We start from the raw sequence: 22496 nt of genomic DNA, 5'->3' as shown, positions 1-22496 counted from the left end.
AATCTACCACTGTGTATCAGATAGTGCTGCCCAGAATTACCTATTTCAGATTAGTGTTAGAAATGCCAGGGTTTGATTTTTAATTTTAAGTTAATTTTATCTTATTTTGCAGCAAGAGGAAGCCTCTGAAGTGGAGGAACTTGTCATGACATCTTTACAATGGATAGAAGATCCTGATGTGGACATGCAGCAGGCCTGGGAAAGAAAACTTGTAGTAAGTAACTCTCTTTGAAGCTATTTTCTGACATACCCACCTAAAGTTTTTGCACAGTCCCATTATTTTACTGTTGCATGCTATGTATGTAACTTGAGGTCATAACGGTCCATTTGTGGATTAGATATGGCTGTATAGAGAAGTATCTCTTGTTATAATTTCTTTTTTGGGGGGGGGGGGGGGGGGGGGGGGGGGGGGGGGGAGGGGGATAATAGCTTTTCATTTAAGTGCTGTGCTTTTCCTGCCTTATCTAGTGCAACTTAGCACTTTAACTTATCGCTTTGATAAAGCTATGCTTGAAGGAAAGGGTAGATGAAGCAAGTAGATTTGAAAAAGAAAATGAGGTCAGATGACAATGAAGCTTTTCTGCCCACTGCATGAAACTTGTTTCTCAAGCACCATTTTTTTCACGTTCTGTTTGACTACAGCAATGGATGGTTCCTCCAATAGGAGGAGCAGGAAGGAAGGGTTTTTAACCAGTTTCCCAAATCAGTCCTATCACTAGGTTTGCTTTCTGAAAGGCAAAATGTTTGCCTCTTGCTGGAAGTGCCTCAAGAAAGGTTATTACAAAAACATTTTATACTTCATCTTGCATAATGTATGCTTGTGCTCAAAGTAACTGTGGCAAGAATAACTTCCTCACGTAAGCAGCAGTCTGTGGATACTGCTTAACCACCTTGCTCTTGTTTGCTTGCTGCACCTCACTCACAGTCCCACCATTTTCCATGTAATAGCAGTTTCTCAAATGGTCATCTTACTCATAGCTTTGTCTCTATAGTTTTTTTTCCTTTTTTTCTGGTTTTAAATCCTGAAAGCTTCCCCCGGGAGAAGGTCCCAGAGTCTCATTTTATTCACCCCAGCGTGTGTCGAAGTCAAATTGAGGAAACTGCTGGCTTGTGCACTGTTATAACTTTTTTATATTTAATTAAAGACTTCCTCCTTTCAAAACTTCACATCTGAAAGATACTTGTTACCTTATCATTCATGACAAAGCTGTATTCCTATTAAACAAGTAAAGTTGAAATTTTTTGGTGTAAGTGTTGGCTGTGGGAAATAAATCCCATTCTCTCTCCTGGAGTGACGCAATTGGAAACTAAGCTAGCAAAGGTTCAAGGAAGAGAAAGATGCTTTAAAAATAAAAGGTCCTGTGGTTCTGGAACCTTGGGGTTGGGAATTGTCTTCATGTTAAGCATATAGTCTTCATCTAGCTGGAAAAAGGTGGATGTGGGGGAAATATGTTATAGGGAGTTGAACAAGGTAGCTTTTTGTAGTCTTACAGAAAGCTTTTTGTAGAAATATAAATGAAATCTTGGACTATGCACTATAACTTGAAGCCTAAACACTTTTTTCCCCCCTCACCCTCTATTTTCTGTAACATATTATGGGCGTGTTTTGCTGGTGTTTTAAATTATATTATACCCAAAGTAAATTTTAATTGAGCCTGTGTTTTTGTATGTATATACATAAGCATATATGTAGATGGTGAGAGTAAAAACTTTTTTGCCCCTTTCCTGCTGGAAGATAACTGTGCTACACTGTACATGTGCCCTGATAAGCCTGTGCCACTTGTGCGTCAAAGCTATGGTATTTCTAACAGCAGCTGCTGACTGCCTTGGCTGAGAAACTTATCTTTAGGATGTGGGCATTTGCACGTGGTCACATCCCATGTCATTCCAGTAAACCTATCTAGTGAAGCAGTAGAGGCTCTTTTTTGTAGCGTGATACTTGATGTGCTACACATCTTTTTTTTGAAGCTCATGAACAATATTAAACTCTAATTTACAAAGAAATAATGTCGTACACCTGTAGGATTGTTTTTCCTCTTCGAACTAATATAACATCCTAGAAATAGGACCTGTAGTTAAGCATTCTTTATAAGCTGAGGCTTCCATTTTGCACATTCAGTTGAATTATGTCAGAAAAAGGACTGTTTTTTTATGTCACAGTACTTTATATTGCAACTCACTGTTCAGAGAGATACAGAGGATGCAACATCATTTAACGTTTCACTTTTTTTTTAATCATCTTCTCCTTTTTCTTTCTACAAATCAGAGGTGAAACTGGAAGTCTTTGTCACAGGAGTCATCCCTTGGATAGACTTAACCTGCTAGAGATGTATGACAAACTGAAATGGGAACTTATTGTGGTGGGTTGTTCCCCCATACACACTTCAGCAGTAATACACATTCAAATCAGTTCCAATGGACTTAGTTGTATGTTGAAGAAGAGGTCATAGAAGTTTAGATCATCAGTCCTAGGGCTTTCTGCAAGATGGTCATTATTAAAACTTTCCCTTATAAAGTATGTTTTTGTAGTTGGGCATCTTTCTAAAGGAAGTTGTAAAAACTTCCTTATGAACCATGTAATCCTCTGCCACTCTTAGTGTCTGCTTACTATAAGTGCTAGTTAACCATGTATTTCTTTTGCTGTCTGCATGCGCCAGTTTGGAAACAAAGGCTGAGTGTGACTTTTGTCTTGGAAGTAACCTTTTTTTTTTTTTTCAAAAAAAAAAAGTAGAAGCTGTTTGCCAAGTTGAACTGGGATACAGAATGCTTAGGTTTTCTTGTAAAAACCGTTACTGCTCTGAAAGTACTAATGCTTGGCAGGAGCCTAGCCTGTCTGTCCCCACATCTGTCAGTTCCAGAAATGATAAAGCACAGGTCTGAAGGTTAGGTTTCGTCCATCCTCCTCTTCATTATTGCTGGCAGCGTTGGATGATGATACTAAACGGTGAAGCAAGGAAATCAGTTCACAGCATATAATTCAGGGCTCTGGTTTACCCTCTGTCTCTGCTTCTCATCTAACCAGGTGGTAACTCGATTTCAAAATTCCACAGGTTCTCAAGCAAGAATTAGGGGAAAAAAGACACCTTTGGATCCAGAAACTTCACCTCTTGGAAAAATACAAGGATTCTCTAGATAAGGATTTTATTCAAATGGCAAGCAACCTGAGGCGAAACAAGACAGAGCAACTTCACCTAAGGAAAGAGCTCTCTGCCAGGTATCCCTTTAAAGCAGATGTGTTTCATTTGTTTTTTTAAATTGTGTTGTGGAACAAAATTTACTGAATTCTGAGGACACTGCCCCCCCTTTTTTTTTCCATGGAGGAAATCATCTGTTGTTTTAGTGTAATGTCATGTTAAACCCAGATCTGTTCTCCATGTGGGAGTTAAGGCTTGTGTATGAAGTAACACATGATCTTGGAGATGTCTCTGAAAACACCAGGGAAGACCACAAACTGAACAGTTAAAGAGGGTAAAGAGGGTAGGAATGCTGCCTATCTAGCAGGTGCAACCATTAAATAAACTGCTGGTTGCATGTGAAGCTGAAGACCTGTAAAATACATACATCTGGGTATTGGTGCTTCTAGTATTACTGCAGCTATACCCTTGAGAAACTGAGACAGTGAGTTACCTCATTACATATGAAAATATAACTCTAAATCTCAGTTTATTAGCCCATAGTTCCTGCTGGGAGTTTTGACGTGGCTGTCTTTTGCTGCCATATTTGTAGATGTAAACCCTTGTCCTTCTTCCCTCCCACCTCTCCTAGACATTCAGGAAAGGAGCTAGTCAAGTTAGGTTTTTTTTTTTTCCAGAACAATTGATCTGAACTCATTGTCTTTTTTCAACCTAGACTTATTCATAGTGTCAGCCTTCCACCATCCTACACTAAATTGTAAATTTTTGCATGCTTGCCTTTACTTGGGTTCAGGGTGCAAGCAGATTACTAGGGCTTTGCGTCCCTGAGAGCTAATGCAGAGCAGTTATACTGCTCTTTTACATTACTTATATTCAACCCACATTGTTAATGTAGACCTCCCATCTGCTTTCCCTTCAGTCAGGAAAGAGCTGATAAAAATACTGACAGCTTGGATTCTTGATTCTCACTGCATCACCACTCTTTGTGGTGATAGCAACAAGGAAAAATAAAAACATATAAAAGTTAGTTAGAGAATAAGTAGGTAAGGGTTGTTTTGCAGTGAAAAAGAGGTTTCTCAAAAGCAATCGTGTTTAGCACTGGTTCAGTGGTATGGCACCTGCTCACTGTCAAGTGAAATACCATTTGAAGCACATGGAAATTAATTAGCTGTGTACCTGTAGTCATAACTCCATTTTTTATTTTGCCAGAACAATTGACTCAATATCCAGTTATTTTGACCAAACTGGACAATTTTTTCACAGCTTGGTCAACTAAGCTTTTTATCTGATGTCTCTAGGTAATCTCCAAGCTTCCACTATGGTACCCAGCTGTCTGGGGCTGGCACAGCCCTTTTACTGTTTAGCTAGGGAGAAACCAGGGAAAACCTCCATTCTCTTCCTACTTCCAGGGCTGCTGGAGGGAGAAAACTTGTCTGACTACTAGGTTAAATTGTTCTTGCTAAGCATAAACTCCCTAGTGCTGGATTGTGGGGAGCCATGATATGTGACGGCTGAATATGGTCCTTAATGCGCGTCTCAACAACTAGTGTGTGTTGTCTCCCAGGCATGCCTGCTCTAAAATGTCAGTAACGGATTGTGGTTTGTGCTCTCACACCCTGCAGACAACGTGAGATAGAAACTGTCAAACAGTTGCAAGAAGAAGCTGCTGGCCAGGCAGAAGCCCTTGGTTTAGAGCTGCAGAAAGCTACAAAGCAGCTTGAGGATGCTAGCAAACAGGTAAGAGAGGACCTAGTTTCTTCTACACAGAAAACAAGCAAGCAAATGCAGAATGCTACATATAATGCATTGCTGCTCTTGAGAAAGGAAACCATGTGTACCGAATGGAGTGCCTCATTGCAAAAGTAGAACCAGCAGAGGAAGTAAAATTTGAGGGGGTGGTGACAACAGTTTGCTGATGAAAGAGGCAGCATTGCATATTTGTGGTGGCTTAAAAAAAAGAAAAGAGAAAAAAAGCCAAAAATAGCTTCCATACACAGTCCACCCCAACTGTAAAAATGCAGAAGTTCAGAGGGAGCTTTATCACTTCCTGAGAGAGAACAGATGCAGTTCAGTTTCATTTACATGAAATGTAGAGTCTCCTTGTATTAGCCAGGCTGATTTTTTATTTATTTTTCCTCTTCTTTTTTTCCTAAATATTGTTTCCTTTCTTAGGCAAAGGATCAAGTTGAAGCCTTTCACTCTGCTTGCGAGGAAGCCGCATCCTTAAAATGCAAGTTAGAGGAAGCCATTTCTGAGCAGCAAAATCTCAAGGATGTGAATGCAGCTTTAACAAGCACTTGCCAGTTGCTTCAAGAAAAGGTGGAAGAGCAGAAAAGTGAGTAACTCTTGGCAATGTACCAGCATTCACTCTTGCATGGGCAAATTCTTAGCTGATTATTTGTGGCGAAGGGGAATAATGCTGACCTGTGGGTCACCCGGTGGTAAAATGATCTGTGAAAGTGTGTCAGGTGGGATTCCCACGAGTGGCTGTTGGGCTGAGCTGTAGCTGCAGACTCCTAAAACTATCTCCTGCCATATGAAGGAGGTTTAGTAACTCCATGGATGGCACTTCTTTACTGAAGGTGCTGTTTGCACACCTGAGTAGCCCACCTTACTCCTAACAGTCTAAGCTTTCTATACCAAGGAGACTTGATTTTTATGCTCTACATTCCTCTTACTGTTTGGATTTGCTCTGTGTACCTAAATAACTGTGTAGTATTCAAAAGCTGTTTTCTTTGGTGGAAAGCAGCAGTGTTATTGCATTGTGCATGTGCAACTTCTGCTATGGAACTGTGGAAACTTCATACTACATCTTTCTTGCTTGCTCAAAAGGCTGGACGCTTATATAAGGTAATGGTTTAATTCCATCACATGTGGAGTTTTCCTTCCAAATGCTGAAGAACCTACTGCTGCTGGGAAGAACAGCTGACTGCTTTTAAGCCCACTGAACATTTGGCATCAGACATGTGTTTCCAAATGCAATGCACAATATAATTTATGATAGGTAAAAAGCTCAAGGGATGTGTGTGTTTTAAACACGTTTCAGTGAAACTATAATTTGTCTTGTAGAAAAACTACATCGGTTCCTATGCCTTAGCTCTATGATACTGATGTGACAACCAGAGCACCAAGCTGTGCTTGCTGACTTGTGACCAATGTTTTGGCATTGTCTGCATGTGTATGTTCATGTTCCTTTCATGTCTACTGCTTGCTTCAAACTGTGGGGTGTTTTTTTTAGCAAGAGTCATGCCAATGGAAATGTATCTTCTTCAGCTCTAAATTGATAAAGCACTTCTGCAAAGCAAGCTAGCATGAATTAAAAGAGAGAACCTCAGACACTGTGGAAGAGAGAGATTGGTGCCACTGACCAAAAAAAAAAAAAAGGAAACAAAACCAAAAACCCTACCAACTTTACAGCCAAAGTCTCATCCTTTCTTCTTAAATGATTCCAGATAGTTTGCAGAAGTCTTTTTGTAGACAGAAAGAAGTAAACAGGTAGATCTGTAGAGAAGTTGGAGAAGTTGCAAGATGGTATAAAGAACAGGACAGAAAAAAGGATGGGGTTTAGGGGAAGGACAATGCTCTACATTGGCTCCTGCAGAAAGCCAGCCAGGTCTAGTGCCCCTTCTGACTAAAGAACTGGGTTTTTTTCTCCCCCTTCCTCCCCACTCTGTTTCCCTACTTCTCTTACCTGCATGGTAAGAGATAAGAAATTGGGGAACGTGTTGGCTGAAGAAACTTCTACTCAACCCATGTTGGCCAGGCCCACATAATCATGACTTGCAGCTAATGGCTTCAGCCACTATACAGTGAAAAAAGCTGAACAAGCCACTGAGAGCAGCCTTCGATTTTTGCTTGGGCACTGAGGTGACAGTGTTAATGAAGTCTTTTCTTCCTCCTCCCCAGTCCCTCAATATTAGATGTGATATAAAAGCTACAGTAGACTTGTATCAAGGTAAAAAAAAAAAAACAAAAACACCAGAGGCAGGCTCTGGTGTTACCAAACTTGGAGAAAGAATGTTTCTAAGTATGAAATAAAGCCCATCTACTCTACTTTAAGGCCTTTTCTAGAAGTGTTCAGGTTGCCCAAAGCCCCCATCCAACCTGGCCTTGGCCTAGTGGGAGGTGTCCCTGCTCATGGCAGGGGGGTTAGAACCAGATGGTCTTTAAGGTTCCTTCCAACCTAAACCAATCCATGATTGTCTGAAAACTTTTGTACAAATGCTTCTCTTCTGTAGAGCTGTAATGGAGTCATCCATTTCCACAGGGAACTGTAGCACATTGACACTGATGGCACTGGGAGTTAACCCCTCACTTTAGAGTAGAACAAGGGAAACATAAACACATGGAAAAAAGTGCCCAGGTCTTCTGTATGGTGGAACTTGCAAAACAAAAGGCGCTTTTAAAACTCTTTCTGTGAAAACTGATGTAGATATAACTGGGCCAAAGTGAAATGTAACGGGTTTGTGACAGGCAGCAGTTGGGTTACAGGCACTTTAATGCTGTACTGTTCCTTCTCAAATTATAAGGGACCCTCTAAGACTTGTAAATGTCTCTTCATAGCCACTGTTAATGCACTGAGAGGGGAACTGCTTAAAGGACGACTCTGTGAATGGCAGTGCCAGGTATGAAGCTTGTCTGGTGGAAGAAGAAAAGGTGGGCTTGTACACTAGGTGCTCTGGTGGAAGGACATCTACAGCTGAGGTGAACTGCAAGTAATTTGGCAGCAGCTTTCTTCTTTTTGGCTGTGGAGACAAAGTGAGCTGTCTGTACTGATCTACAATACACATCAATTTTCCTTCAACCTTTTTGAAAAGATGGGCTCAAACTTACAGCTGTGGTGTGGTGTTGTAAACAGTTGTGTTGGCTTTAAACAGTTGTTCATGATTATGCTCAATGTAGGTGAGGGAAACCTTCCCTGATGGGATGGCGTGAGTTGTCCCCCACAATCAGCCCTGTCTTCTGCCCGCGGTCTTCCAAATAACTGTTTAAAATCTTGTTATAAAACACTTCCAGTACCCAGGCATTGGAATAGCCAGTAAAATAGTTATTACCTTCATGCCCCTCTGTGGAAATATGTTGGAAGTTATATAACTCTGGAATACTCTGCTTTGAATAAATATACTTTCTTCAACTTTAGAAGGGGGTGGAGGGGGAGTTATAGTGGGAAGACTCTTTCCCAACTGGCTCTAGTAAAGAACGCTGTAGCTCAGCATCTGAGCAGTCTGGATTTAACACAGAATAACAAGGTATTTATGAAGACAAACAGAAGATCCTAAAATGTATCTTAAGCTGTAACAGGGGCATCCAAGGAGCAGAATCAGAACTGTGGACCAGCTGCATGTGAATAAAACATGTATTTGTGCATAACGGTCTGAAGAATTAAAGGCTGAAACTAGCATGGGGAAACGACTGCGTATTTTTCCCAATAACTGAAAATAGTTCAGCTGGAAAGATAAAATTCCATTTTTGTTCACAATCAGTTGTAGTATTCCTTTTTTCTTCCCCAAACCTCCTATGCCTACTTTCCTTACACTGTTTCTCCATTGCAACAGCGCTGTGTAGATGAAGAATCTGATTACAGTCTGCTGCCCACATCAGCTGAGCCAGTGAAAGAGAAGGTAAGTGTTTGCTCTGATCACTGCCAAGCTTGTTAAAATGTGGTACTTGCTTTGTTTGTACTTTCTTTCATGACCTGGAGGAAATAGGTCTCCGTGTGAGAGACTTTGCCAGGTCAAACAAATTACTTGGTTTTTTTCTTTAATGTATATATAAAATGTGTAGATGCACATGCATACACACATACAAAAGTATATTCAAAACTTTATTGCAAAGTTAGTTTCCTATTGATTCTGAGCAGTCTCTGTGACAAGATACAGGCACTTGTTAAATTGCCTTTTGAGAAGAATCAGAAGCTGATGATGGAGATGCACTCCTCAGTTTCTCTTCCATTACTTGTCATTTATGCAACACTTAGTAAAATGCAGGTGTGTTAATGTTATTTCAGAAGTTTCTTCCAGCCAACTTCACATGATACCTCTTCAGCACTAACCAGAAAATAGGTGGTGTATGTTTGTAAGGCAGGCAGGCAGTGTCTTCTCTGCATGCACCAGGGCTCAAGTTGGAGTTGTCCTCATGCCTCTGATGAAGGAAACTCATTCTGCTTAGTAGGTGCCAGACATTGGGCAAATGCTCCCTGTCTTGGCCTGCATGGTTGACTTGGCTTGACTTTCCTTCCCTGCCTCTTTACCAGAGGACCAGAGGTAGAAAAGGAAAGATTGGTGTAGGGTTTGGTTTCTTTCCTCTTCTGTCCTGCTCATCTTGCTTTTATTCCATCCATTCATTTTTCTTCTTACCTCTTCCAAACCTAGCTGAAACCAACACAGATGTCGAAAGTGTAAATTTTCAACTTTAAATATTCTGCCTTTTCTTGTATCCATTCTGTTCATAAAGGATACAAGCTTTTCTAGAAGAAGAAATATATATATATATGTATAAATTAGTATTATATTACACAGATGCATTTCTGTGTGCGTGTGTGGTGGCTGGGAGCTGTTGGCAGTTGTGTATTCAACATGACTGAAGATCAGCTCTTTCCACTTTTCCATTAGCAGCTCGATTGCCCTAAAAGACTGTGGAGTGAAGGACCCACCTTGCACACTGAACTTTCCAGGAACCTGCCCTCAGATATTTCAGACTGGTGTCTTACACCTCTGCTAGGTAAGACCTAGTGGTGTTGGCCAATCTTCTGTCTCTCTTCTGAAATAAAGAAAGAGTTAATAGGAGGCATGGAACAGACTCGCTGGTGCTAAACATGCTAATAAGCTGTGGAAAACCTACTGTTGGCTTTAGCCTATTTTGCATGCGATTGGATGCTGAATCATGCCTTTAATGCTTTCCATTAGAGGTTTAAAAAGATGACTGCCTGTCAGCCTACCAGGAGTCCCAAAAAGCCTAAGGAGGTATTGTAATAAATCATATAGTCAGGTATACTCCTGACAAGGTACTTGCAAGTGTGAATTGACAGGGCTTGAGCTGTTTTTCCTATTCATCCTGTTGGCTGGAATACAACGTGGTGTAGCAACTGATGCCCTGCTACTGAGCTAGTTTAAAAACCTGGTTTAAAAACTCAGATGAGTAACAGCTTTTAAGAATCGAATAATAGTATTTGCTGACTTCTCCTGTGTATATTAAGCTATTTGTACTTCCCCACAACTCCACTGCGCTGCAGGGTTCATTTGGTATTTTATAAACAGAGTGTTTCTTCTGCTGTGTACAACACAGTGACTCTTCTTGTACAAACTATAAAATGCTCAGATAGTAATCCTGTGCCATACTGGGGAGAAATGGAAGAAGAGTTTGTTTGACTACATATGTGCTTCAAAATGTGTTAGCTCAGTGTAGTTGCAGCTTGCAGTAATATTGTGATCCAGCCACAAATAAGGTAGGTATTTGCATCTTGCACCAATCAAATATTAATACAGAAAAGATCAAAGTAGACAATCTATTTCCCACTGTCCTCTGTCACACAACACTTCATTAGACCAGTACTGTCCTCTGCAGAAGTTTCTATAACATTTTTCTCCATCTACAAAAATATGTTAGGCCCACCTAGCCTAACTCTTTCATAGCAAGATGAAAGGTGTCTTATTTTAAATCATTATTAGGTTGGTCTGCTTCTTTACTATCTTAGTCATTTAAGGCAATATTTGACTCTTAGGTCTATGTCCAGCTTTTCCTATGACCACCGCCCTTCACACTTTTCTCTTTCAACAGATGCTCTGACCTTGGAGACCTTGTTACCAAATAACTCTCCCGTGCCTAGCTGGAATCCCCCTCGCAGACAGCGCTCTGGCAGCTGCACGTTTGAAAGCTGTGATCTGGGGCACACGTCTGCTTCTGATGTGACATCAGTAGAGTGCAAGTAAGATGGCAAAAAACATCTCTCTGCGGTGAAAGGTGGAAGAGTTCATGGGACTTAGCAGGTCCTGGAGGACGCTGTGTCCCCAGCACATGCTGAGTTCAATAGCAGGGCATCTCTTAAGAAACAGTGGACACTCAATGTCCAGCTAATGGCATTTTGGGGTAACACTTTGGTCCTTTTCACAAGAGTAATATTAGAACTCTTTACTGAAATGCTGCTATGACCACCAGCTAAGCATGGTGATGGTGTTCCTGTTTCATATTGGAAAACTGAGGCATGAGGTAGATGTTCTTGTGTCTATTTTCAGTATTTAACTTATGATTGACACTCTCACTTAAGAGCCAAAATGCTGTTGGTTTTGAGGAGTCAATTTTTTGGCAGAGTTTAGAGCAGGAATTGTGAGATGCTGCCTCCTTAGATCTTTCAAACAGATTGAATAGTGTAAGGCTATGAAAGCTAGCTAACTATTGTCAGTGAATATTTAAGAAGAAAGATAAGGACATTCCTGAAGATGCAGAGGCAGGCAGCCTGCAGCAAAAGGCTTGGTAGCTCTTGAAGCTTTTGCCACTTCTTTTTTTCCTTTTTTCTAGAGCAGTGTAGTGCGGAGGAGGCTGGGAGAAGGACAGGTGGTGGTTCTTGCTGTCTGGGGGAGGAGGGGTTGATGTTTGTGATGAATCTCTCTCTGACAGACTGGCTGTCTGTCTCTACAGATAGTGGTGGCTTTGGTTGTTACGTGCTTAAGGAAAACAGGCTATATATCTCACTGTTGTTCGGGCAATATGCAAATAAAATGTGTATTGCCAGGTGGAAAATATCCTCTGCTGATAACTATACTGATGCAGACCTTCCTGTTTCCATTACAATGATGGACTCTTCACTTGCTGAGGTGAGTGCTGTCTCTGATACCCCAGACATGGTTTTGAATGGGTTCAAGTAATTAGTGCCTTATGAATACCCATAAGATCCAGACTGGGCAGCTGTAAACCAGCGCTGTAATCAAGCTGGCATCAGTCAGCAGGGTGCTGTGACAGCTTGTTTTCTGTGGGGCACTCCCTTCTACTTGGGCCCAACCCTGGAATATTGTAGGGATGGACCCAAATGTCTTGGTGTTCATGTGCAGCTGGGTCATGCTTTTAGCTGTGGAGTATTTTTTTTTTAATGGTTTCAAGGCTTAAGCAAGTGTTATTTCTGCAGTAGTACTCAGTTCTGCCAGGGAAGTCTGAGTGACTTCACTTCTTACCCACTTTGTAAATAATCACGGGATGTTTTAGTTGTGAATGCTGCCTTTCTCTGCACTTTCTCCTACAGCTACCATGTAACAGCTGAAAAATAGCATCTCTGCTATTTCATGTACTGATGAGACCTTCCCTCAGCTGTGTGCTCAGATATGCCTTCATGGCTGTATTGAATCCAGCATCTATCAGAGCACTCCCTCCCACAGCTTGAGCTGTCAATCAGCTTTTTCATGGCAGCAGCCCGATGAGCCTGAGCTCAGCGCACTCAGCTGTGCTCTGTGCATGGCACTGCAATACTCGCTACCAAAATCCAGACCTCAGCCCCACAGGCATGGTTTTATAACGAGCTTTACAAATGACAGCATTGGTGGCGGTGATGGAAGGATATCGGTCTGCTATTTTGGTGAACCTGGGAACAAACCATGCAACGCCAGTGAGCAACGCTACCCTGGCTGCTGTGCAGCACTGGTCCTGTCCCACTGATGACTCGAGGCAGAAAGTGCAGTCAAGATAGAAAGTAAGAGCGGTGGGGAATGCCCATGGTTTCAGCCTGCCTTTTGGCTGTGGTAGAGGAGGTGAGGAACTCTCTTACTTGTGCTGCTGCTACTTAAGTTATCTTAAAGAGGATAATCCCAAGGAGGGCTCTTGCTTTATCCAGCCCTTCTGGGAAATGACAGCCTCTCAAAGTTGTTTGAAACATCTGTGCTTCATTGCTCTGGGGCTTCCTGTAATTCCAGCTGGATTCACAAGTGTCACTTTCTTTTTTGTGTTTATATATATTTATATTTATATTTGTGATATATATATATATACACCACAAATATATATAAACACTGTGAGAATATTCTAGAGGGGAAAAATGAAAACATTAAAGCTTTCCCCAAAGAAAAGGTAAAGGAATTGTATACAGTATCTGTTCTTAAAAACTGTGACGTGCAGCAAAATTTGAATATCCTCGTTTAATAGGAAAAATATCCCTAGGGTTTTTATTTGCACTGTGGTTGCAGATGTGCTTGATCAGAGTGAGCCCTTCAGCATGTAAGTAACTCAAGTTTTTCTGTCAGTGTTGTCATTGTAGGTGTTCAGGGGCTATTAAATAAAGGAGTTCTTGTGATGCCAGATGAATATTGGGCTTCTCATGCTTGTTTTGATTTTACGAAAGTCTTGTAGTTTAAAAACTAGAAGAAAGGTCTCCAAAATATTAATGCTTTTTCATGGAATTTGTATAAGATTGTGGCCAGAACTTACCTGCTGTGGTAGAGGATCTTTAGATTGTTTTGCTAATCCAAGGGATGGAGGTGGGGAAAAAGTGATCAGGATTCTAATGCAGGATCTTCACCATTACTATCCTTTTATTAGGAAGAAGAAACATTCTCTAATGCCCTGCAAAACTGGATTTTATTAGGAAATGTAGCAAGTGTTTTATAGTTGTTTTTCCTCTTTAAGTTTACCCTGTGCAATCCTAATGTGAACAGCTAGTATGGATTTTTTTTTAAATGGAATTGAGGATTTTCCTTCATTGCAAACCATTGGCCATGCCTCACCTGGGGAGGGAGGAGGCATGTAGAACAACACATTGGCTTTGGTTGCTTCCAGACAGCATACGTTTTCTGGTTGGGGTGGCGTGTGCATGTGTTTTAACTGTCCTCCAGGTTTCTTTTAGTTTCATTCCAACATACTACTCACCTTTCACCTTCTCATTCCCTGTTACTCCTGTAGACCTAATGTCCTGGACAAGACAAATACTATGTTGTAATTCCTTAAGCTTAAAAGAGAATTCAAATATGAATAAAAATAGCCTGGGTTTGCTTTAGAGGAAACATTGGCTGGCTTGGGGCATAGGTGCTGCAATGGCAGTCGAGCTATGTGGAGGAAAAAGATCAAGTGCTTACTGATGCTGGGAGCAGCCAATGCTGTCCAAAGCACCTCCCAGGGGTTTGGTCATCTGCTTTTCAGCTTTGCTGAACACCTTGTTCTCTACCATGCAAGCACCCCTTTCTGGGGTCCTTCGAGGATGTTTGAGGGGAACAGGAAGATACCAGAATAGAGGTGATCACTTGCTGATGGGGCTTTTCTGTTCCCAACACCACTCGTGTAGTGCTCTTGGGATTTGTAGGGAGCTATCCAAAGCTGGATGGTTCCACACCTCCTCTGCCTCAAGAAAAGGTTATTTCTCATTCCTCTATGCTACTTTCATGAAAAGAAGGAGGCCTGAAGCCTTCTGAAATGCCTAGGTAATTGCTATATATCATCGTGAAAACAAGCGTCACTCCAAAATGAGCACTAGAATGCACAACACAACAGGCAGGTTTCAACAGGCAGGTTTCCTGCATTCCTAATCATCTGCTCAGTCGAGTTGTTAAAAGTAATGCTTTTATCTACCTAAATGAGTCGGATGTCTATAGCTGAGTGAAGTTCTGTGCACTTTATGACCTCAGAAAATGGATGTAACCTGATGCACAGCATTAGGACAGCAAGGTGGTACAGTAATACCATCTTCAGTACTATACTTCAGTCATTTGAAAACAGGTTGGAAGCAAAACATGAGATCAGGAACCAAAATATATCTCTAAATATGATACTCCTGAAGTAAGACTTCTGCAGAAAGTTATCACTCTTAATGATGATATGCTAAGCTGTATGTTATATGTACAGGTGGCTATAGACTAGCAGATGAATCTGCAGCCACTTATCATCCAGTTCTTCTCTGCTAAGTCATGTACAGCTGCAGTAATTATTAAAACTTTGACATAAAATTTTGCTATGTGTGAGGCAATTCTTTCTCCAACACTAACCTTTCTCTCTTTCTGTTAAGATGGACCGTGCAAAGCCATCAGTACTAGTCAGCCCGATCCCATCCAGGTCAGGTTTCCGGGGGTGGGGGGGGGAGGGGGGTTGATGTCTTTAATGTAATTATATAATACGGATCAGTATTTGAAAAATAATTTTGTGTTGACAGTGATCATTTAACTTCACTCCAAGAAGTTCCTACATCCTCTTCAGAAAGTACTGTGCCAGTAACAGGTAAGCCCTTAAACTGGAGTACAGACAGGTAAACTTTCTGTGCTGAAAGTCTCGAAAGAGATACGCTGAAGTCTGCATTTACTGAACAGTAAGTGCCCTGTCTTCTGCTGTCTGATGTTCTAGGCTGTCTTGTTATGGAGGAAGAGCCACCCAAGCACTCATGTGCAAAAGAGGAAGCTGTGCCAACTTCCGCAGCAATGGAGAAAAACAGTGATAAGGATCCGGCTGGTTCTGTATCAGGTACAGTAACTGCTGCAGCCACGCTGGCATTCACGCAGTGAGGAAACAGCTTGCTTCCAGTGCATCTTTGATGTGAGGAAGCTGAGTAAGAAAAATAACTTGATGTTTGCAACAACAGACATTCACAAGTTGCTTTCACCTGCAAGTGCTCTAAACTTTCCCCAGAACTAAGCAGGAATAAGGTCTATCCGGTTGCAGAAGGCAGGTGGCCTTACAGTGCTGCTTCATGTTTACTTCTTGCAACTTAGTGACATCTTGATGCTTGCTCAGCTGGCAGAACACTGTGGGGGTACTAAACCCCATGCAATTTTGGGAGGAGAAAGAGGATCTTTTTCATGGTTTTAAAAAGTTTGATGACACATAACAGGACTAAACAATGTTTTCCTCTTTCAAAACTGAAGATCAGAGCACAAGAAGATGGGGTGGGTCAGGAGGACAGATGAGGACAAGGCCTTTGTGTATGATCCTGACTTAACTCTATAATCACAAACATCTAGAAAAATTATTCTTACCAGATCTGATGGTGCTTATTTCACTTATAAACTAAAAGCAAAACAAAACTAGACTGTGTGTGTACAGTGTATTTAAGCTATTTTTTAAAAAGTTGATCTGAATAAGCAGCACAAAATACATGAGTGTGCTTGCTTGTAGTTATTTTTTAACCTTTACCTAAATACGAGATCTCTTGTTGTTGTGTCTTTTGGTTTTGTTTCTTTATTTAGTAGTCTTCCGGAAATCTAATTTAGTCCCCTCACTTAAATATATTTTCTTTCAACTAATTTGCCTCTGCAGTTAATTTTCATATCTGGTGTAGGTGCCTTTGACAAGGAGGAAACAGATATGCAAAACAGATCAGAAAGAGTCCAAATACCTTTAGCTTTAAAGTCTGAGATCCTGCTGCTTGTTGTACATCACCTCCAAACAGAAAGCTTTTCTAGCACTAGAATGGAGACACTTATGAATCTCACCTGTGGTTTTTAATAATACCACACCACATCTTCTGAAGGTGCTTGGGAGCCAGGTCAGATACTTACGGCTGCTGCAAAAAGTCAGCAGGGTTAAAAGGCAGACTAAACAGAGGATGCTGTCAATGTGAAGGATGAAAAGAGAAAGCACTTCAGATGTGAAACTTTTTTTTTACTTGTGTTGTTTCTTTGGCTTGCATCTGTGTGTATGTGTGCATGACTACATAAATGGAAGGCAAAAAAATCTAGATATTCTAAAAGGTATAAATAGCTATCAGAGTTATTGCTGCACATAAAATTAATGTAACTCTGAGATTTTCATCAGTTTCTTAAAAAAAATAAATTCCTTTTTAATAGCTGTCCTTCTGGAGGTTACTTTTTGAATGTTTTAAACTTCTGGATTGTGATTTTCACAAGTTTGTGTTGTATTTGAGCTGGCATCATCAGCTTTCAAACTTACCAATTCATTACCATCAGTCTTCTGGCAAAGAGTTCTTCTGTTGACTCTATCATCACTCTGCTAGTTCATTTTTAGGTATGAAGGACAGTCCAAGTGTCAGGATGTTTGAAGCTTATGGTCCCCTAAAATACCACAACTGTGTGCACTTCATGATCTGGTTATGCTCAGAATACTGTAATAGTAGCTGATGTAGCATGTTTTGAAACATCAGACTTGATCTGATGTTTCACAAAGAGGAGAATTATAAATACTCATCCCTTCTCCCATTAGTTTGTGCATGTGATTTTTTTTTTTCATGTTACTTTGCCAATAGACGTTAAAATAGTCATTATAATTGCTCTCTCTAAATAACAAACAAATTCCTGCTGGTAGCAAATTAATGAAATTCACTTATCTGAGAGAATATTACTGTTTTGGGGCTTCGCTTAGAGCAACTACTATCAGAAGAATGTCTCACAAATGTGTAGCACTTGTTACTGTGATTTATTTTTTTCAAGCCAAAGATAATGTATTATTGCGTTCCTTCCTTAATATCTTTACAGCGTGCTTTCCTGCCTCTCCTTAATGTCCTCTCCTGGCATTTGCTGCAGTTTTTCATTCGTTTTTGGCTTTCGACCTGTTGGTCAATGGCTAGTACTCTGAGTGTGTTGGAGGCTTGTTTTGCTTTTATTACACTTGTTTTCTGGGATATTTCTTCCCAGGGCCTCATCTGATCAAGAAAGAATTCAGCCCTGTGATAGAAGAATGCAAAACCTCCCTGCAAAATCTTTTGAAGAAAGACCCGGTAAGAATCCTAGTGACACTGAAATGTCAAACTGCTTTGGCTGAGCAGTGACTCCTGGAGGGCATGGGCCCCCCCCACTGGTTTTGTGGCTGTTGCTTTGCTGCAACTACTTTCTGACTTCCTTTTAGGAGATGGGCCTGGAAAAGGAAACTAATAAAGAACAGAGTGAGATAACACCAGCTATGGTTCCCAGCAGGAAAGGTAAGAGTTTTTTTGTTGACTTAGTCTGCATAACTTACTGGAGTGCAAGCCTTGGTCACCTGTGTAAACAGCTGTAGAGAGCTGCATGGACTATGCCAATTATTATGTGGGGTTCTTGTGTTAAGGGGTAGTAGCTGTGGTTTAAAAAATCAGAATGGGCTAGCGGTGGAGAAAGGGAAGATGTTATCAAGCAAAAACCTGCTTCTGATTTCTACGGATACTGATCTAACTCAGTCTTCCTCTAGACAGAATTTCTTAGGAGTTGCAAAGCAGCTAGGGTATTTGAAACTGGCATGCATGTCCTCCCCAAAGATTTATAAAGCAGCAGCCCTTATGCTAACTGGAGTTTTGGGTAATATGGTATAGATAACTGGACAATGTTTCTGCTGATCTGTGCTTAGACACCTCCGCTTTTGTGGTCACCCGACCTTCTGCCTTTGGAGTTGAGTAAAAGCTAGTCATGTTGTAAGTCATGTAACATCCTGGGGGATGAACCTATGGGCTGAGGACTTGCACCAAAGCCTAGAATTAACCATTCCCATACTAATGAGATACTAGTTGAAGCTGACTAAACAGCCAACTTGTGGCTCTGTACAAGAGAGTGTTTTCCAGTCTTAACTGGCATTCTAACCCCAATGTACTCTGAGGTACACATTGTTTTTATCAGCAAGAGCTGGAAACCTTAGCTATAGCTGCTGTTAGAACTTTAAAGGCTTTCACAAACCATTTTTGGTCTGAGAACTTCCTCTTTTTTTTTCTTCTTCTCAGGGAGTTCACCCACTGCAGGTGGCATTAAAGGGGATAAAACAAAGCAAAATGAGCTGTAAGTGTTTTGGCTTTCGGTGATCACCTGCAGGTATGAATTCAGAGTTGCAGTCTGTTACATGATTGCTTCTTCTTATCCTACAGTGACTCGCCTAGTGAGAAAGAGGTGGAGGTAAGTCTCAACTGCTTGTATCCTTCGGTATCATGGACAATAGAAAGATCTTGTAGATAGCCATCACTAATATCTTGGCCTATATAAAAAGAATGACACTGAGTAGCTCAAATTGGATGTATTTCTGTAAATTGGCTTTTGAAATCTTTCTAAGCCCTCTTGGCATAAACAATGTTTCCATGTTCAACAGAAACTATTGAAGGAACGAGATAAGGTGAAAAACTGTAAAACTGAACAAAATATTTGCTGCAAATGAAATGTTTGTAAGTGTTAAGGAGCATCGCTATGACTTCCTCCCAGGCAGTGTGTGCTGGTTTAAGACTTTTTTTTTCCTCCCAAAGGACACAGATAACATACTGCATGCTGCCAGGATATTACTTGTTCTGGTTGCAGGTTACTACCCCCCACCACTACAGATGGGAGGTCTGTCTTTGGGGAAAGGACTGTCTTTGTGGAAGCAAGCTATGTTTGCTTCTCTTCTGTATCTCTCCTGTAGCTTTGTTCATGGGGTATATTCCCAAATGTCACTTCAATGTCCAGATCTCCTTTAAAAAAAAAAGTTTGCATCACTTGATTATTCTGAAATCTGTTCTTCTCCACAACAGGCTGAATTTCTGAGATTGTCTCTAGGTTTTAAATGTGACTTGTTTACCTTGGACAAGAGGGTGAGGCTTGAAGAAAGATCCCGCGACTTGGCTGAAGAGAACTTGAAAAAGGAGATCACAAATGCTCTAAAGATGTTAGAGGTTAGTGTAAGCTGAGACTGTTGGATGCTAATCTTGAGACTGTGTGAGCCTGAACACAGCCCCTCAGTGCCATCCACTTGAGTTTGCCCTTCTTACTAATAGATCACATTTGTTTTTCTTACCAATGTGCCTCTTTAGGCTTTAGTTCCTTTGTGTGAAGAAGATAACCAAGCACAGGAAATTATTAAGAAGCTGCAGAAAAGCTTGCAGTTCCTTAGCCAGTATGCAGCCCGAGTCGCCAGCAGAGCAGAGATGCTGGGAGCTATTAATCAGGTAACACTATGTGCATGTGTCTTGTACAAAAGCTTCTAGATGTTAAGGAATAGCACTATCTGTTTTCTAGGCTTCTGATTCCAGATCTAGATGTGTGAATCTCATGTATGTGAACTGATACAGTTTAGTCCTAGCTCTCTCTTCTCAGGTCTCTGCTTGCATTATCATTATGATGAATCTCAGGCATTGTAATAGCAGCTACATTGCACTAGCACTGTGCAAAAATACAACAAAAAATATGGTGCTGATTTAAAAAAAAAAGCAGTGTAGGGCTGTATACAGTAGAGAGTACAAGAATAGAATGTGGTAATGATAGTCTTTATGCTGTAATGGTAAATCTCTGCCTTATGGAAAGGATTTTAACAGGGCTTTGGACAAGGCTAATACACTAAATCTATGCAAGTTGACAAAGATCTACTCAAATGTTATGTAATAGTATAATGTTGAAGAATAGTATGAAAATCTTTCTTGACAATAAGTACTAGTAAATGTGAGTGCGTGTTGAGACTGTAGATCAGAGAAAGTTAATGAGGAATTGTAAGGATTCAGAAAATGAAGTTCTGAACTATGTTAGGGTGAGAGGGATCGCTGGAGAAATGAAACCTGCATAACTTGGGCATGGGATCATTGAATGGTTTGGGTTGGAAGGGACCTTACAGATCATCTAACTCAGGGCAGGGACACCTCCCACCAGACCAAGCTGCCCAAAGACCCATCCATCTTGGCCTTGAACACCTGCAGGGATGGGGCATCCACAGCTTCTATGGGCAGCCTGTGCCAGTGCCTCACCACCCTCTGAGTGAAATTTTTTTTCCTTATGTCTGATGTAAATCTACCCTCTTAGGATAGATTTAAAACCATTCCCCCTTGTCCTAAGAGTTTAAACTATCACTACACCCCCTGACAAAGACTCCCTCCCCAGCTTTCCTGTAGGCCCCCTTTAGGTACTGGAAGGCCGCTGTTAGGTCTCCTTGGAGCCTTCTCTTCTCCAGGCTGAACAACCCCAACTCCCTCAGACTGTCTTCATCGGAGAGGCGCTCCAGCCCCTTGATCATCTTTCTGGCCCCCTTCTGGACTCGTTCTAACAGGTCCATGTCCTTCTTGTGCTGGGGGCCCCAGAGCTGAACACAGGGCTCCAGCTGGGGTCTCACAACAGCAGGGCAGAGAGGAGGATCACCTCCCTTGCCCTGCTGGCCACACTACTTTTGATGAGATGAGAGATGGGTTGTGGTGAAACTTCGCAAGTGTGATGCAAAATCCTTTCACTTTAGTCCACAGTGATGCAAGATGATAGTAGATGGTCAAGGGGAAAAGAACATCTTAATCTAAACATGACGCAGTTTCTCAGAGACACTTTTTTCCTACTGCTATTGGTCTCTTCCTTTTAGGAGAGCCGTGTCAGCAAGGCTGTGGAAGTAATGATTCAACATGTGGAAAACCTGAAGCGCATGTACACAAAAGAGCATGCAGAACTTGAGGAGCTGAAACAAGTCCTGCTCCAGAATGAAAGATCATTTAGTTCTCTTGGAGATCGAGGTAACCTAAGCAAAGCTGCTTAGCCTTTCCATGGCTGCCTAAGGGCCAGACAGACCCTCAGCTAATTAAAGGTCAACATTTTAGGTGGAGGGGTTATATGACTGATGCATCTCCTTTCCTAAAATCAAAGGAAGAAATAGCAGTATGCTAACAATATAGAAACAATCAGACCTCTGTGTAAGCTTCCAGGAATCTTGGGACAGGGTGAAAATATTGCAAGTATGCAGCTTTCAGAAAAAGTGCATTGCATTTGGTGGTGATGATCTTACTTCTTTCGAGCAGTATACTTGGGTGTTCACTCACATGGGAGCATTCCCAGTAGCTATTTCTAGGTAGCTGAATTTTGACTGTTCTTTACAGACGCTTTCTGCTCTTTTTCTGAATATGAATCACAGACTCCTTAAGTGCAGGTGCTCTGAATTTCCCCCTTTACGCAGATGGTACAGTGGTCAGGTTTTCAGACAGTGTCATGCACTTAGAGCTTTTCCAGGACAAGTATTAAAATCTTAAAATAAAAAAAAAAAATGGAGCATGTATTTTACAAGTGGAAAGGGCAGTCTTACTTGTGCACTAGTAAAATTTTCTCAGGAGCCTTCTAAATTACAGGCTGCTCTTTCCTTTGTGGCTACAAGCTGTTGACTGTAAGAGATTAACTTAAAACAGGACATTTGACTTGATAATGGTAGAATTCGATCCTTGTAGAGGATGTATAAAGTGTGAATGTTAAGAACTTATCTAATGAAATAGAGAGCTTTAATCCCCTTAAGTCTCATTTCTGTTTTCTGGGAGCAATTTGATGCGCTCTCTGCTGAGATAATGCAAAAAGTCAGACCATTAGTTCCAACTAAAGCTCATTACATTCTTGTCAACCTTTCTGATGTTCAATCTCTTCACAGATGAATCTACAAATAAAAAGCTACCCAATTCCTTTAACTTCAAGGTATGGCCCTTAAAGGTTAATGTGAAATTTCAAATGTGTTAAGTGTCTGTGTGTGGTTTCCTTTGCCTTGTCATGCGCTGGTGCTCCGATGCATGCT

The 22496-nt window shown here is 41.1% G+C and overlaps 1 protein-coding gene across 4 annotated transcripts in view; it reads left to right on the top strand.

Moving 5' to 3' along the window:
- The window catches only part of IRAG2 (inositol 1,4,5-triphosphate receptor associated 2), a 41401-nt gene that overhangs the window by 15629 nt on the left and 3276 nt on the right, over positions 1-22496 (top strand). For 2 of the 4 annotated variants that reach the window (XM_013184610.3, XM_013184609.3), the window contains 20 exons: positions 113-214; positions 3051-3214; positions 4757-4871; positions 5307-5469; positions 7698-7759; positions 8690-8755; positions 9746-9854; positions 10911-11058; positions 11863-11944; positions 15109-15155; positions 15253-15317; positions 15441-15557; positions 17684-17766; positions 17895-17967; positions 18736-18790; positions 18877-18904; positions 19510-19650; positions 19789-19923; positions 21312-21459; positions 22356-22399. In XM_013184610.3, coding sequence (XP_013040064.1) covers positions 113-214; positions 3051-3214; positions 4757-4871; positions 5307-5469; positions 7698-7759; positions 8690-8755; positions 9746-9854; positions 10911-11058; positions 11863-11944; positions 15109-15155; positions 15253-15317; positions 15441-15557; positions 17684-17766; positions 17895-17967; positions 18736-18790; positions 18877-18904; positions 19510-19650; positions 19789-19923; positions 21312-21459; positions 22356-22399 — 1947 coding nt within the window. Of the gene's footprint in view, positions 1-112; positions 215-3050; positions 3215-4756; positions 4872-5306; positions 5470-7697; positions 7760-8689; positions 8756-9745; positions 9855-10910; positions 11059-11768; positions 11945-15108; positions 15156-15252; positions 15318-15440; positions 15558-17683; positions 17767-17894; positions 17968-18735; positions 18791-18876; positions 18905-19509; positions 19651-19788; positions 19924-21311; positions 21460-22355; positions 22400-22496 lie in introns of those variants that run through there. The other 2 variants (XM_048052228.2, XM_067000551.1) reach the window with 2 other exon arrangements.

This window comes from Anser cygnoides, chromosome 1 (assembly GCF_040182565.1).
Source record: "Anser cygnoides isolate HZ-2024a breed goose chromosome 1, Taihu_goose_T2T_genome, whole genome shotgun sequence".
Lineage (NCBI taxonomy): Eukaryota > Metazoa > Chordata > Aves > Anseriformes > Anatidae > Anser > Anser cygnoides.
Note: the sequence above shows the minus strand (reverse complement) of the source record. Positions and strands in the feature narration are given on the sequence as shown.